Below are 15250 nucleotides of genomic sequence, written 5' to 3' on the forward strand. Positions count from 1 at the left end.
CTTTCACAGTGGTTTGTCGACATGAAAATACTAACATACACCATAGTTCAAGACTCATAATAAACAATAATTCTCTATATAACTAGTTGAGTAGGTCATTATACAAATTGGAGGAGAACAGGGACATAGCACCTCCAATGGAACCACACCAAGTGCAGTACTTTGGCATTTCATAGCGATATTTAAATGCATATACATTTTTACTCCATAGTTATATATGTCTGCTTGTGTCTGTATATGTGTGGATGGATATGTGTGTGTGCGCGCGCGCGCGAGAGTGTATACGCGTCCTTTTTTCCCCCTAAGGTAAGTCTTTCCGCTCCCGGGATTGGAATGACTCCTTACCCTCTCCCTTAAAACCCACATCCTTTCGTCTTTCCCTCTCCTTCCCTCTTTCCTGACGAAGCAACTGTTGGTTGCAAAAGCTGGAATTTTGTGTGTATGTTTGTGTTTGTTTGTGTGTCTATCGAACTGCCAGTGCTTTCATTTGGTAAGCCACATCATCTTTGTTTTTACATATATTTTTCCATGTTTTAAGTTTTTTGATCTCTTTTTGAAGTTTGTGGCTTTGGAGATGAGGTTGTGCTGTCTTCAGGGTTCAACAAGTCTTTGGCTGTTCCTATTTGTATGTTGCCTTTTATTGTGACCATTTAAGAAGATAAGACTCTTACACAACAGACTAAAAAAAAAAATCTTACCTCTCAGGACTATCAAGAAATGTCTTCAGTCCATTATGCACTAATATTATGTAATATTTGTAATATTCCACTTATATTCTCAAGTACTTTCCATCTTAAGTGGCCTTGCAGATAATTCTAGCTAATCAACATTTCAGATTTAGCTATACATTTGCCTATAAGAGTTCATGTACGCATTGCAAACATGATGTGTCACTGCATTCCATAATTATTAATTAAATTAATGATTAGTGGCAGACAACCAGCTTTTAAGACAGACTATATTATTATTATCCACCTGGCATGTTTTTGTTCCATTGTATCATCTTAAGAAATTGCCTGTTTTTGTAATTTGGATATTCTATAAAATCTCATTAAATAATGTAGAGTGCACCATAGAGCAATAGTTTAAAGAATAGTATCAAGACCATGAAAATAATCTACTAATTGGAAATTATTTTCTCTTCAAATAGCCTTACATAACTACTTCCGATATTTGTATTTAACTGACAAAGTAAAAGTGAACTGAGGGCGGTACTGCTCTAATGATTAGGTATTTTGTCTCTGTCTTATAAGAATAGTGTCTTCCACTCATCATTGGTGTATTATTCTGCAAGCATGGAGAAACAGAGAAATAGAAGCTGATCATTATTAATTATTGATAGCCTGTAGGGCATTTTCATTCCTCTATTCATGGCAGCCTCTGTCATCAGCACATTCTTATTCATAGGAGTTGACGCTGGCAGAGAAGTATTTCCTCAAATAGAGGTACCCTTGACATGGTGGCTCTGCAACTTTGAAGTCATAGGGCTCTAAGTTGATGGTTTCACTGATTTGGCTACAGTCATATGTGCTAAGACACAGCTCATTTATCTCTCCTACACAACAGCTATACCTACATCATTCGTGTTAATGTTAACTATTTCCTCAAATACTGCTACATAAACAGGTTTAGAGTACCCAGTTGATAGCAAACACGAAATGTATCTCACTAATATATATTTTCCACAAACATACTGTCACAAGTGGAGGAGTCTTTAATCATACAACAATTGATTGGGAGAGTTATAGTTTTGTAAGTGGTGAGCATAACAAACAAACTGCTAAACAATAGTATTTGCTTTCTTTGAAAACTACCTAGAACAAATAATTTGGAAGACCACTTCTGATGGAAATATGTTAGATGTAATGGTAACAAATAAACCCAAACTCTTTAAGAATGTCCATAATGATATAGATATCAGTAACCATGAAGCAATTGCAGAACTAAGATTACTAAAATACAAAGGGCAGCTGAAACAAGTAACAGCATTTACATGTTCAGTAAAATAAATAAGAGGCAATAGTGTCATCTATCAAGAAAAATTCTAAACTTTCAGTCCTGAGCATGTGATGTAGTGGAACTGTAACTCAAGTTTAGAAAAATAGTGACCATGTTCAGGGCAGACATGTTCTTAGCAGGATAATTCATGATGGGAGGGACACTCTGTGGTATACAGTCTTAGTAAAAATCTCCTAAAGAGGGCAGCTACCACACAATAGGCATAAAACAAAGCATAATGCTATAGACAAAGATACTTCGAATTAAATGCATTTGGCTGAAAGGTGGGCAATGCACGAGACCTTTAATGAGACTTGTCAAAGAATCTTTCACAAAATCCAAAGGCATACTGGTCATGTGCAAAGGTTAACAGCTGCATAAAAATTAGTGTCCAGATACTGGTGGATGGCACAGGAACCAAAACTGAGTTCATGAAAGGAAAGACAGAAATGGTGGACTCCATTTTCAAATGTTATTTTAGAGTTATGATGGAAGGTACAGAAGTACTGCTATAGTTAATTCTCATACCACTACAAGCAATATAAGCAAAATAGATTTGTGTCAGTGAAACAGTTGAAATTGCTAAAACTGAACAAGGCCCTCTAGGTCCAGTGAAATATCTGTCAGATTCTACAAGGCAATCAGCTCCTCTTAATGTATTTTAAATTCCTTGAACAAAACAATGTGCCCATTAGTTTGAAGAAAACATAGATAACATCCATGTAGAAGAGGAGTCACAGAAGTGATGCACAATCCTACCATCCAATGTTCTTGACATCCTTGACCATACTGTGATAGCTTCCTTACAACATGCTTATAAGAACCACTATTAAGTGAGAAGTTTATTAGCAAACTACAGCCTCCTATGTATTACTGCATTAGGAACCATGTTGACAAGTTGACACTAATTACATAGCACACCAACGCCATTAAGAAGTCTTTCTTCCCACACTCTGTAAGTTGAAGTAAATGGGAAGAAAGGTCAGTATGTGGTACATTGGAAGTAAGCTCTACTGTACCCTGCCGTGCTCCAAAAAACCTACAAAAGATCAAATCGTGCACCATCTGAAAAAAAAAGCCTGTTATTAAGCAAAATGTGGAACCTCGCCAGCCAAAACCGTCACTCGTAAACAGAAGCAAGGTAAATTCAACATTCAAGATGACAGTTAATTTAACTAACACCACAAATGCAGCAAGAAGAATGAACGTATGTTTAATGTGTGATAGTCATCTTAGAGGCCTTGCACACGAAATAAAAAGCATAAACAGTGAAGTAAATGCTTCAGGTTTTATTAAACCTGGCACTCGTCTTGACCAAGTGCTTTCAACTGTAAACAATATCTCTCGAAAGACAATGAAGGAAGACTTCATTGTAATATGTGGTGGTGCAAATGACGTCGCACACAATGATGGTTTGCATGCTGTTAATGCCCTAAAATCTGCTCTAAACCATCTACATGACTCAAACGTCATTGTTCTCAATATTCCACACAGGTATGACTTGCCTCAATTCTCGTGTGTAAACAGGGCAGTAGCATATACAAACAGTCAATATGCAGAAATTTGCAACCGTTATGCAAATATACAAATGGTTAACGTGCAACATTTTAGTAGAGATCTTTACACCACTCACGGCCTTCACCTCAATCGGCACGGAAAAAGTCACTTAGCGTCCATTATTTGTGAAATCGTCGTAAATGCTAGGAACAACGTATACTCAAAACACACACATTCGAAGAATGAGTGCTCCACAACACAAGAAGACTGCAGGAATGGGTATAGACAGACGACATTGGACAAATGGCTGCTGAAAACACCAGGTAAAGCTGATTCTTCCCAGGCTCCCAGTACATGGAAACAGACCAACTTGAATCAATGGATAGTGAAAAATACCAAACCCACTCTGTCAACTGATATTTCTTTTTTAGGGATAAATGTATAATTGGTTCTGATAGGGTGACACGTCCATCAAGCGTTCAACAATCCAAACTCACTTTCAAATTAATTCAGCAGAACTTTCAAAGTCTTGGCAATAAGCACAACGAGTTGGATACCATTGCAGCAATTGACAACCCTGATGTTTTAGTTATAAGTGAACACTGGTACACAGATGAGCTAATTAGTGTATGTAAGCCACTTTCCATGATCTTTTGCTCTGCCTTCAGTAGAAAAGAGAAACGCGGTGGCGGGGTAGCTATCTTTGCAGCCAGTGATAGTAATTATAGTGTAATAGATGTAAGTGCTTTCAGCATTGAGGGTGTAATAGAACTAGCAGCAATTAATTATAAGTGGGGGAAAGAGAACTTCATTATTATAGGCCTATACACACCTCCATCTGGTAGCCTAGATAGTTTCTTTGATGTTCTTAATGACCTGCTTGTTGACGTTGACAGTAAACACTGCAATAAAAATGGCTGGGTTAACATAATAGTAACTGGAGATATAAACATTGACTTGCTGTCCAATGACTCTGTATCTAAAAAACTAATGCCAATACTAGCTCAATTTAACTTAGCATTTCTGATAAACGAGCCCACTAGAGAGGTCAATAGTGTAAAATCATGCATTGACAACATTATAACTAACATGTCCCACTTTACATGCAGTGCGTCAGTTCTGAAGCTTGCCATTTCTGACCACCACGCAGTACAGGTATTGATAGAAGCTGAAAATCTTCATGTCAATAGAAAAGAGAAACAATATGTGACAAAAAGAATGACCAATGACGACAATATTAAAGATTTCAACAGTTTGCTAAAAAGCCTACAATGGGGTGAAAAAAAACAGCATTACTTTCAGTGAGTTTTCATAAGATTTTTATTATTGCTTCAATGTCTCATGTCCAGAAATGACCTTTACAGTAAATGACTGCAAAAAGATACAAAAAAATAACTGGATAAATCATGAAGTAAAAACAGCAAGAGAGAAACTTAGACTTTTCCAATATGCAATGATAAGTAATAACAATAATAATAGACTAAAGGTAGAATTTAAGAACTATCAGGATTACTATAAAGATCTTCTGCTAGAAACTAAAAGTAAATATGTAGCCACAATGTTAAGAAACTCTACTAACACAGGTTTAGCTGTTTGGAAAGTAATAAATAGCTTTAGGGATTGTAAGGACAGATCAACAAGTGATTTTACTATAAAGCATAAAGGGCATATCATGAAATGTCAATGTCAGATTGCAAATGTTTTTAATGAGTACTTTTCTTCTGTTGGAAAATCTGTCAATGACCATTTTAAGAATCTTCAGCATAGATATAGGGGCATTCCAATCAAACAAACCTTATACTTGGCTCCAACCAATAACAAGGAAGTCATAAACATAGTAATGTCATTAAAAAATACAAAATCAGCAGGCTATGATGGATTGTCTATCAGTACACTGAAAAGATGCATAGACAACATATCTGATGCCATGGCCACAGCAGTAAATGATGTAATTGCATCAGGTTGTTTCCCAGATAGTCTAAATACAGCACAAGTAACCCCGATTCACAAGAAAGGTGATAAATCTAAAATTGAAAACTACCGCCCCATCTCAATCTTACCTGCATTTTCTAAGGTAGTTGAGAAAGTTATTTACACTAGACTAATGACATTCCTGAGTCAACACAATTTAATATTTGAAAATCAGAATGGCTTTATGAAAAACAAGTCAACATCAGTAGCATCAGCACAATTAATAGACAAAATAATAACGGACATAGAGGACAAGGAGTATGTAACTGGAGTGTTCCTTGATCTAGAAAAAGCTTTTGATTGTGTCAACATCACCATATTACTTGACAAGCTGTGGAACCTGGGTATCAGAGGAACTGGCTATGAGCTAATAAAATCGTATATGAGCAATAGAAAACAATTTGTTTTGCTTAAAACAAACAGTGGGTCTTACAAATCTAAAATTACTGATATCAAATATGGAGTGCCTCAAGGTTCTGTCTTGGGACCCCTTCTTTTCTTAATTTATGTTTATGATACACAGTATTGTTCTCCTAACTGTACAAAAATATTGTATGCAGATGACACATCAATAGTGTGTAAACACAAAGACTATGAGAGTCTGGAGGTACAGTGCAACAGTGTAACTAATGCAGTAGTCAAGTATTTTAATGAAAGCCATCTAAATGTAAGTGCTTCAAAGACTGCAATGATGGAATTTAACACAAGGAAACAAATAGAATTTGACATGAAATTATCCATAGGAAATGACATTGTAAAAAAGGAAAAATGGACAAAGTTCTTGGGAATTACAATCCAGGACAGCCTCAAATGGGACATGCATATTGATTCCTTAGCATGTAAGCTGTCAAAGAATGTGTTTGCTATAAATATGATTAGCAAATATTGTAAGGACATGTGTGTACTAAAAACTGCTTATCATGCCCTATTCTCATCAAACTTAAACTATGCTGTAGAAATATGGGGTGCAACAACTCAAGCCAACCTAAGTACATTATTAATGCTACAGAAAAAAGTTATCAGAATTATTTGTGGTGCCAAACCTTGAGAATCATGTTGGAATCTGTTCCCAAAATTAGGTGTGCTTACCATTATAGGTGTATACATATTGAAAGTTATATTGCTTGTGAAAACAATAAATCCGAATTTCAACTGTGACCTGCACCAGTATGATACAAGGCAAAAGTTCAGATACCATGTAAATAGCCACAGAACAGCTTTATATGAAAAAAATGCACTTCATGCTGGGCTGAAGCTAGCCAATGCCCTACCAAAAAGTCTCACAACCCTTCCTACTAACAAATTAAAAGATCAGCTAAAAAGAATTCTAATTGAAAACCCTTTTTATTCCCTAGACGAGTATTATATCTGTATGAAAAGTGCTTCGTAAGTATGTCGAGCTCATAGTTTTAAGTAACCTGCAACTAATATAATGTTGATAAAAACAATATTTGTAATGTCGTGATTGTATACTACCAAATGTAAAATCCATCAAAATCTAAAATTTATTAATACAAACAAATCTTTACCTGGTAATTTATAAACTGACGTATTCAGAAGGATAACCTGTATGATGTCCTGAAACTGTATTATTTCTAGGGATTGTATTTGATTATTCGATGTTAAATAAATATTATTATTATTTCCTTCACTTTCTCAGACGTTAAGTCCGGTTAAAAATGGAGTGACACGGACCTTGATCAAGCATCACTTCCTTTTAACTGTACGGTATGTGTTATATTGCATTTAGGAACTTTCGGGTAATTGAACATGTATCAATAATTACGGATTTCTGTAGCTGTATATATATGTTTGGATGTAGCTGTATTGCATTGATGTACTGGTGGATATTGTGTGGTTATTATTATTATTATTATTATTATTATTACCACCCTTACCCTTAACAGTGTTTTATAGAGTATGGATGTAGATGTGGATGTGAAGTCATCATTTTTCAAGGCTGCTGTGCACTTCTTTGCATTTTTCTGCTGCTTCTCTCCTTTCTTTACACTGCTTTATATAAGCATCACAGGGGATTCAGTATGCAATCGATGGTTTATGGACAGCAAAAACAAAGATTCTGTGTCCCATTTCAGATACCTCATTGTAACAACATACTTTTACATTCAAAGGGGCTGAGATATTCCACAATTTTTATACCTACAATGCCAAGACACTTACACATTTCCAGGAACTGGGAATTGTAGGGAGTCACTCACTGTTCTATGGTGTCTGCTGATTTCATTAAATTTTCTTAGTAGTAATTGAGGAAATTGAATTGCAATTCTTCAGATTAGTATGGGCACTTTCTTCTGTAATGTACACTGAGTTTTCATTTATTCTCTTATGATTATACCATAATCCCGTAACTGTTTGAGATGCAAGCTACATTGAAGTATTAAGTATTGAGTGATAATAGTATCCATTTATGACTTGGGCATGAATTTAGTAATGCATTCCACCCAACACGATATCTATAAAATGTTTGTCGACTTTGGGTTTGATTAATAATTTACATATGTGCAATAAATGTGTTAACCCCTTTTTCAAACAGTGTCATATACTGTAACAGAGAAAAATGACATAGTGGTTAAACCAGTGGACTCACATTTTGGAGAACCATGGTCCAACTGCCAGTCCAGGTATTCAGATGTAATTTTTCTATGGTTTCCCTAAATTGCTTACAACAAATTCTGAGAGAATAGATTTCAAAAGGACATGGCTGACCCCTCTTCCCAGTCTGAGTTTGTACTCTATCTCTTATAACTTACTCATCCTTCATGTAGTGAACTCAAGAATTGGTGATGGGAAAGTAAAGTGAAAACATTTAGACATTCAGAAAAATCTTGTGTAGGTAACTGTTTATTCAATATAATAGAGGGAAAAATTCCACGTGGGAAAAATTATATATAAAAACAAAGATGAGGTGACTTACCGAACGAAAGCGCTGGCAGGTCGATAGACACACAAACAAACACAAAATTCAAGCTTTCGCAACAAACTGTTGCCTCATCAGGAAAGAGGGAAGGAGAGGGGAAGACGAAAGGAAGTGGGTTTTAAGGGAGAGGGTAAGGAGTCATTCCAATCCCGGGAGCGGAAAGACTTACCTTAGAGGGGAAAAAAGGACAGGTATACACTCGCACTCACGCACATATCCATCCACACATACAGACACAAGCAGACATATTTAAAAGACCAAATATGTCTGCTTGTGTCTGTATGTGTGGATGGAAAGACCAAATATGTCTGCTTGTGTCTGTATGTGTGGATGGATATGTGCGTGAGTGCGAGTGTATACCTGTCCTTTTTTCCCTCTAAGGTAAGTCTTTCCGCTCCCAGGATTGGAATGACTCCTTACCCTCTCCCTTAAAACCCACTTCCTTTCGTCTTCCCCTCTCCTTCCCTCTTTCCTGATGAGGCAACAGTTTGTTGCGAAAGCTTGAATTTTGTGTTTGTTTGTGTGTCTATCGACCTGCCAGCGCTTTCGTTCGGTAAGTCACCTCATCTTTGTTTTTATATATAACTGTTTATTCATATAATCAAACAATTTGTGCCAAGAAGGTGACACATGGAAATTTTTTCAAATCAAATCAAAACATCAATAAGAAGTTTTGTTATGATAGTAACTGTTTGTTTAAATATCTACATGATGAAACTACTTTCCAGAACCATGGGTTCATTTATTTTACACAAAAAAACAAGGGTTCAAGGAAACGAAAGTATTCAGGAATTAGGATGATCTCCCAGCAACCTGAATCAGGAGAATGGTAGCAGGTCAGTACAACGGAGCAGAAAGAACACAGCAAGCAATAAACAACCTTAGCTTAACCTGATGCCATGTGGATTTCTGGAGCCAAACTTATACTGTAAAGTGGAGACGCTGAGTCACAGATAGGCACAACAAAAAGACTGTCACAAAATGAGCTTTCAGCTAACAAAGCCTTAATCGAAAATAGACCAGACACACACACACACACACACACACACACACACACACACACACACACACACACACACACACACACAATTCAAATGCAACTTGTACATGCATGACCTCAGCCTCTGGCAGTTTGAGCCAGACTGTGCAGTCGAGTTTTTCACACACAATGCAAATGCAACTTGTACATGCATGACCTCAGCCTCTGGCAGTTTGAGCCAGACTGTGCAGTCGAGCTGTTGGTTTAGTTATTCTACCAGTCAACCTATTACATAGCAAACACTTAAATGCCTTGTGTAATGGAATAGAAATTGGTATCAGAAGGAAAGACATTGTTGGTGTCTGTAAAGGGCTGGTAACTGCAATTTTTTCCCAAATTACTTGAAGCACTGCAAATACAATATAATTTACAATAAACAATAGATGCCTGGCTCAGTTTATTTTTCTCTAATTGCTGACAACTCAGGGCCATGGTTCTTTAACATTCAGAAGCCCAACCAAAAGACAAGATTGTTTTCTGTGGCACATCTGCTGAACAAAAAGCAAATGATTATATGAACATGTAATTTGATAAGTTTCTATATATTTTAATAATCCCAGTCGTATAGTAGTAGTAGTAGTAGTAGTAGTAGTATGGTATTCTGCCTTATGGCAGGTCTTGTCATAGGTTAAGCCCTTCCGCTTTTGTCTTTCCATAGCCAGTCTTTTCATCTCAGAATATTTGTCTCCTTTTATATTGTCCATCATTTTCTACCTTGTTTTTCATCTTCCCCTTTTTCCCTCCACCATTCCTTCTATTCCTTCCTTCAATAAAGAGTCCCTCCTCAAACAATGTCCAATCCAGTTCTGTTTTCTCTTTCTGATGACTTTCAGCATGTTTCTTTCTTCTCCAACTTTTCTTAATACTTCTTCATTCGTTACTCGGTCTTCTCATTTCACTTTTTCCACTCTTCTCCATATCCACATCTCTAGTGCCTACAATCTTCTTTCACCTTCCTTCCTCAGTGTCCAGGTCTCCGCACCATATAGTGCAATGCTCCAGATGTAATATTTGGCAAGTCTTTTCCTTAGATCTTTGTTTAGTGATCCACAAAGTGATTTCTGTTTCCTCTTGAATCCTCCTTTTTCCATTGCAATTCTTTTCCTAATTTCTGTTGAGCAATACATATCATCCATTATTACACTTCCCAAGTAATTGAAGTTATTCACTTGCTCTATTTCATACAGCATTTTCTCCCCTTTCCTCCAATTACCATTCTTTTCGTTTTCTTCTTGTTAATCTTCAGTGCATATTCTTCTAACTTTGTGTTTAGATTATCTAACATTTGTTCCATCTCTCTTGCACACTCTACCATCACAACCATGTCGTCTGCAAATCTTATACACTCCACTCTCTGACTCCCTATACTAACTCATCTCCTTCCGTCAAAACTTTCACTGATAATTTCCTCAAGATATATACTGAACAGTGTCTTACACCTCTTCCCAGTTCTATTTCTTCACTCTTCACAACTCCTATTCTTGCTCTTGCTATCTTGTTCAAATACAAATTTCTAATTAGCTATCATCGCTCCAGTCAACTCCATGTTTCCATAGGATTTCCTTCAGTTTGTCCCATATGACACAGTCAATAGCCTTCTCAAGATCAATGAACACAACATACACCTTCCTTTTCTTCTCCATGTACCTCTCCCCTATCACTCTCATTAGCCCAACGGCATCTCTAGTTCCCACTCCTCACCTGAAACCAAATTGTTCATCTCCTATTATGCAATTCAGCTTTCCATATAGCCTTCTGTTGAGCATCCTCAGCAAGACTTTGACTGCATGCGATATCAGGCTCACTGTTCTATGTTCCACACACTTTTTGCTGTCCTTTTTCTTTTCTGTAGGTATTAAGATACTTTCTGTAAAGTCCTTTGGCCATTTTCCTGTCGTGTATATTTGATTACACAATTCAAGTGACTTTAACAGTTCAGCAGGAATCTCATCAAATCCCATTGCCTTTCCATTTTTCATCTCCTTCATAGGTTCTTCAATCTCACTAGTTGGTATTGAATTTCCTTTGTCATCATGTGCAACTTTATCATCTTCTTCTTCTTGTTCTTCTTCTTATTTTCTCCCAAGGTCTCCTTCACTTGGTTGACTGTCTGCAGCGTGTAGCCATTCTATATATTCTTCCCATCTTCTCATTATTTCTTGGGGTTCACTCGCCATTTTACCATCTGCTTCCTCTACTTCCTTTAGTCCATTGTTGTTTCTCTTTTCCCTGAATGTCAAATCCATTGTTTCTTTGTACATCAAATCATATTTTCTTCTTTCTCTAATTTCTCTATCTTGTCACACTTTTCTGTCAGCCATTCCCCCTCTGTTTTTTCTGTATCCCTTCTTAATTCATTATTTAACCTCCTGTAGTTGCACTTCCCTTCTTCTGTGTTTACAGTTTTCCATTTCCTGTGATCGTCCATCTTGATTATCATATCTGGTGTTAACCATTCTTTCTTTACTTTTTTCCTCTCCTCGACTCCAAGTGTTTCCTTAGCTGCCTTTTTGATCCCATTTTTAAAATGATCCCATCTTCCTTCTGTGCATTCCACTTCCTGTCCTTGCATCATGATTTCACAATATGCATTCTCTAATTTTTCACAATTGCCTTTGTCTTTCAGTTTCTGAAACTTACTGTGCTCTCTCTTCTGGACTTTCCAGGTTCTTTTCAATTTAACTAGAACCTCAGTACTACTAATATATGATCTGAATAAATATCTGCCCCTGAATAGCTTTTGACACTCTTTGAGCAATTTCAGTATCTTTGTTGTATCATTATGTAATCAATTTGATATATTTTGTTGTCAGATCAAGATATCCAAGTATACTGTCGTGTTTTGTGGTTATCAAATAGATTATTTCCATCTACCATGAAATTTTCATTGCAGTATTCCAACAATCTTTGTCCTCTCTCATTTCTTTCTCCCAGTCAAAATTTTCCGAGCTTTTCCTTCTGGTCCTTCACCAACTACCGCATTCCAATCACCCATTATAGCAATACATTCATTTATTTTCTATCTATCTGCTGTCTATTGTCTCATAACATCTTCTACCTCTTCATCTGAATGATTACTTGTTGGCATATAGACCTGGATGATAACTAAGTCTTTCTTTTTCCCTTTCAGTCTCATCAGCATTATTCTTCCACTAACATATTCAACATTGATAACCTTGTCCTTCAGTTTTTTTACCTATCAAAATTCCAACCCCATACGTTCCATTTTTATCTTCACCTGAATAGTACAATCAGAAGTCGTCACTTTCTAGTTCTCCACAACCACCCCATCTCACCTCACACATTCCGAGTACATACAATTTGTTTCTTGTAATTTCATGTTTGGCATTTTCTAATTTTCCTTCATCTAGAAGGGTTAAAACATTCAAAGTCCCAATCCTCAATAAGTCTTCCTTCTTCTTCTCCTTCCTTCCTTTTCCATTTGCCCTAATCTCTGGAGTCCTCATTGTATTCCTCCCCAGAGATCTGATACTGAGGGGAAGCTTTACCTCAGGAATATTGTTCAAAGAGGTCTATCCCATGAATGTCTAGGGAAGTAACTCCAGTGGTGGTTTCCCATTGCCTTCAACTGTCCTCCTCATCCTGTTGCCTTGCTGACCCAGTTTCCTGCTGGGATTGGTTACCCAACCTTCTACTGGGTTTCTCAGCTTAACGGGGGCACCACATGTAGGTAGGATTGTGGAGAATAGAGGTGAGAGAGGCTAAGAGAACTCTCTTGTTGAGTTCTTGTATTTGCATCTCACCCCCATTTTTAGCCAGAGTCGCAAGGTTGGTGCAGTGACTCCCCTAGGTTATCTCCCAGGCCCTAATAATCATATTGTAATTGTGAATTACAGTTGAATCTTGTGACCATAATCTAAGGAAGTATTTGGGGGTATATGTAATAATTATTAAGAGCTCTAAACTGTTTACCCATAGGTTGGTCAGGTTCTGAAGAATTTCTCACTTCAATATGTGTTTTCTCTGACAATATATATCTTTTTCTTATGTCTTTATTTTTGTTGCCATAATGATGTGGAAACAAAATAACACTTAGAATGCTGCTTCTTATTTCTGTACCAGTTGTGTTGACATGACAAATACTAATGAGAGATTGATTTTCAGAAAATATTTGCTTTTTCTTCAGTTAATAAATCACAGTGACTGTTTTCTTTGTGATAGGACATCTCAGATGGTGTAGAGGCTGTTCCTGTTCCCTGTATTAATACAGTTGACTCAAGGAAACCAGATAAATTTATGTATGTCACCAAGTATGTGGCTACAAATGGAACATACATTGAAACAGACCCAGAATTTCTCACATGCTGTGACTGCACTGATGACTGCCTGGTATGTGCTGTAACTGATTTGCTCTACTTTTATTTTATACACCATATCTTCAACAGTTTTCAAACTGGAGCAACCTAGAAACGTCAGAGGCTGGCATTATATACTGTTCAACCAGAATATTATGACCACCCCTCTACTTTTTGTGGCACATTGAGTGTATCATGAGGCTTACATAATGTGGTGATAAAGGCACAGATGCTGTTATCGAGTTGAGTCATTCAGTCTTCTGAGTGTATAGAGTTAAAGATATTCTATTAATTAAAGTACTTTTGAGAAAGGGTAAATGCTGTGATCTCAAGCATTAAAATGTGAAACCTAATTAGAATCTTTCTCTCTAACATTTTAATCCAAATATTGATAAATTACTGACTTTAATTAATTTCAGCTCATACAGGCAAGGATAATGTAATAATCAGCAAGGTATTAAGCTTATATAAAAACTTGCCCCTTGCGAAAGATCTCGGAGTGGTTGATACAATATTACAGTCAGAATGAAGATTTACTCCAAAGCTGGAGCACAGGAGAGACATTGTGCTTGTTTTCATACATCAATATTCCAAATTTGAAAAATAATAACAGTATTACAAGCTAAATAATTTTTTATTTGTCCATATCCATCTATTCAGCACCATATTTTCCTATAAGTTATAGTGTGCTTCATTTCAAGATGGAATCCTTTTATTTTTTACAGAGTATTTTGTGTGCTTATAATCTGTGGTGAGTAGAAATGGTGAGTCAAGTTGGCACTAATATTAAGAGACCTGTCTTACACTCAACACTTTGTGAATCAATTCACTTGAACACCCATAAAGAAATGAGCAAAAGATTCAGCTTGCCACTAGCACCTCACAATGGACCAAGCCACAAGTATGCTGCCAGTAGTAAAAAGATTAAGTCTCAAAGTTATTGTTAATTGTTGATCCTGCACAAGATATGGTATCCCAGAAGTTCCAGTACCACACAATAATGGGAAAGCCTCCATGGAATCTGGAAGGAATGGAAAGAAGTGTGTAACAAATCATTGGCTCATAAGATGTGATGGTTGACTCATTTGTAGACTGTCTATAACAATAGGTATCCAAGTTCATGGTCCATGTCAAAGCACAATTTTAGGTTGTCGCATTTAATCTAGTTTCAAATTATAATTATTTCAGCACAGTGAAAGGATGGTGAATATGGTATATAGTACCACTGAATTGTTGTAACAATAATCACGATTCAAAAATTGTTGATATATTTTGGCCACAGATATCACTATTTAACAATATAATCATAATGTTGCATGACGTTTTATTGAATTAATTTTCCTCATTCTCTCCAGTAGCATTTTTGCTATTTATGTGGGAAACTATAGTAAATCACATTATATTTTCATGGAGTCCTCTTTTACGGTGTTGCCCTTAGCCAGTGTTTTTCTCATGAGTAGATTATGTCTCTGATGTGCAATTCTAAAATGG

At 36.5% G+C, this 15250-nt stretch overlaps 1 protein-coding gene across 2 annotated transcripts in view; it reads left to right on the plus strand.

The window, feature by feature from the left end:
• The window catches only part of LOC126427372 (histone-lysine N-methyltransferase eggless-like), a 377652-nt gene that overhangs the window by 292858 nt on the left and 69544 nt on the right, over window positions 1-15250 (plus strand). For both annotated transcript variants that reach the window (XM_050089720.1, XM_050089721.1), the window contains exon 19: window positions 13626-13793. In XM_050089720.1, the coding sequence (XP_049945677.1) occupies window positions 13626-13793 (168 nt within the window). The remainder of the gene's footprint in view (window positions 1-13625; window positions 13794-15250) is intronic.

This window comes from Schistocerca serialis, chromosome 11 (genome assembly GCF_023864345.2).
Source record: "Schistocerca serialis cubense isolate TAMUIC-IGC-003099 chromosome 11, iqSchSeri2.2, whole genome shotgun sequence".
Classification (NCBI taxonomy): domain Eukaryota; kingdom Metazoa; phylum Arthropoda; class Insecta; order Orthoptera; family Acrididae; genus Schistocerca; species Schistocerca serialis.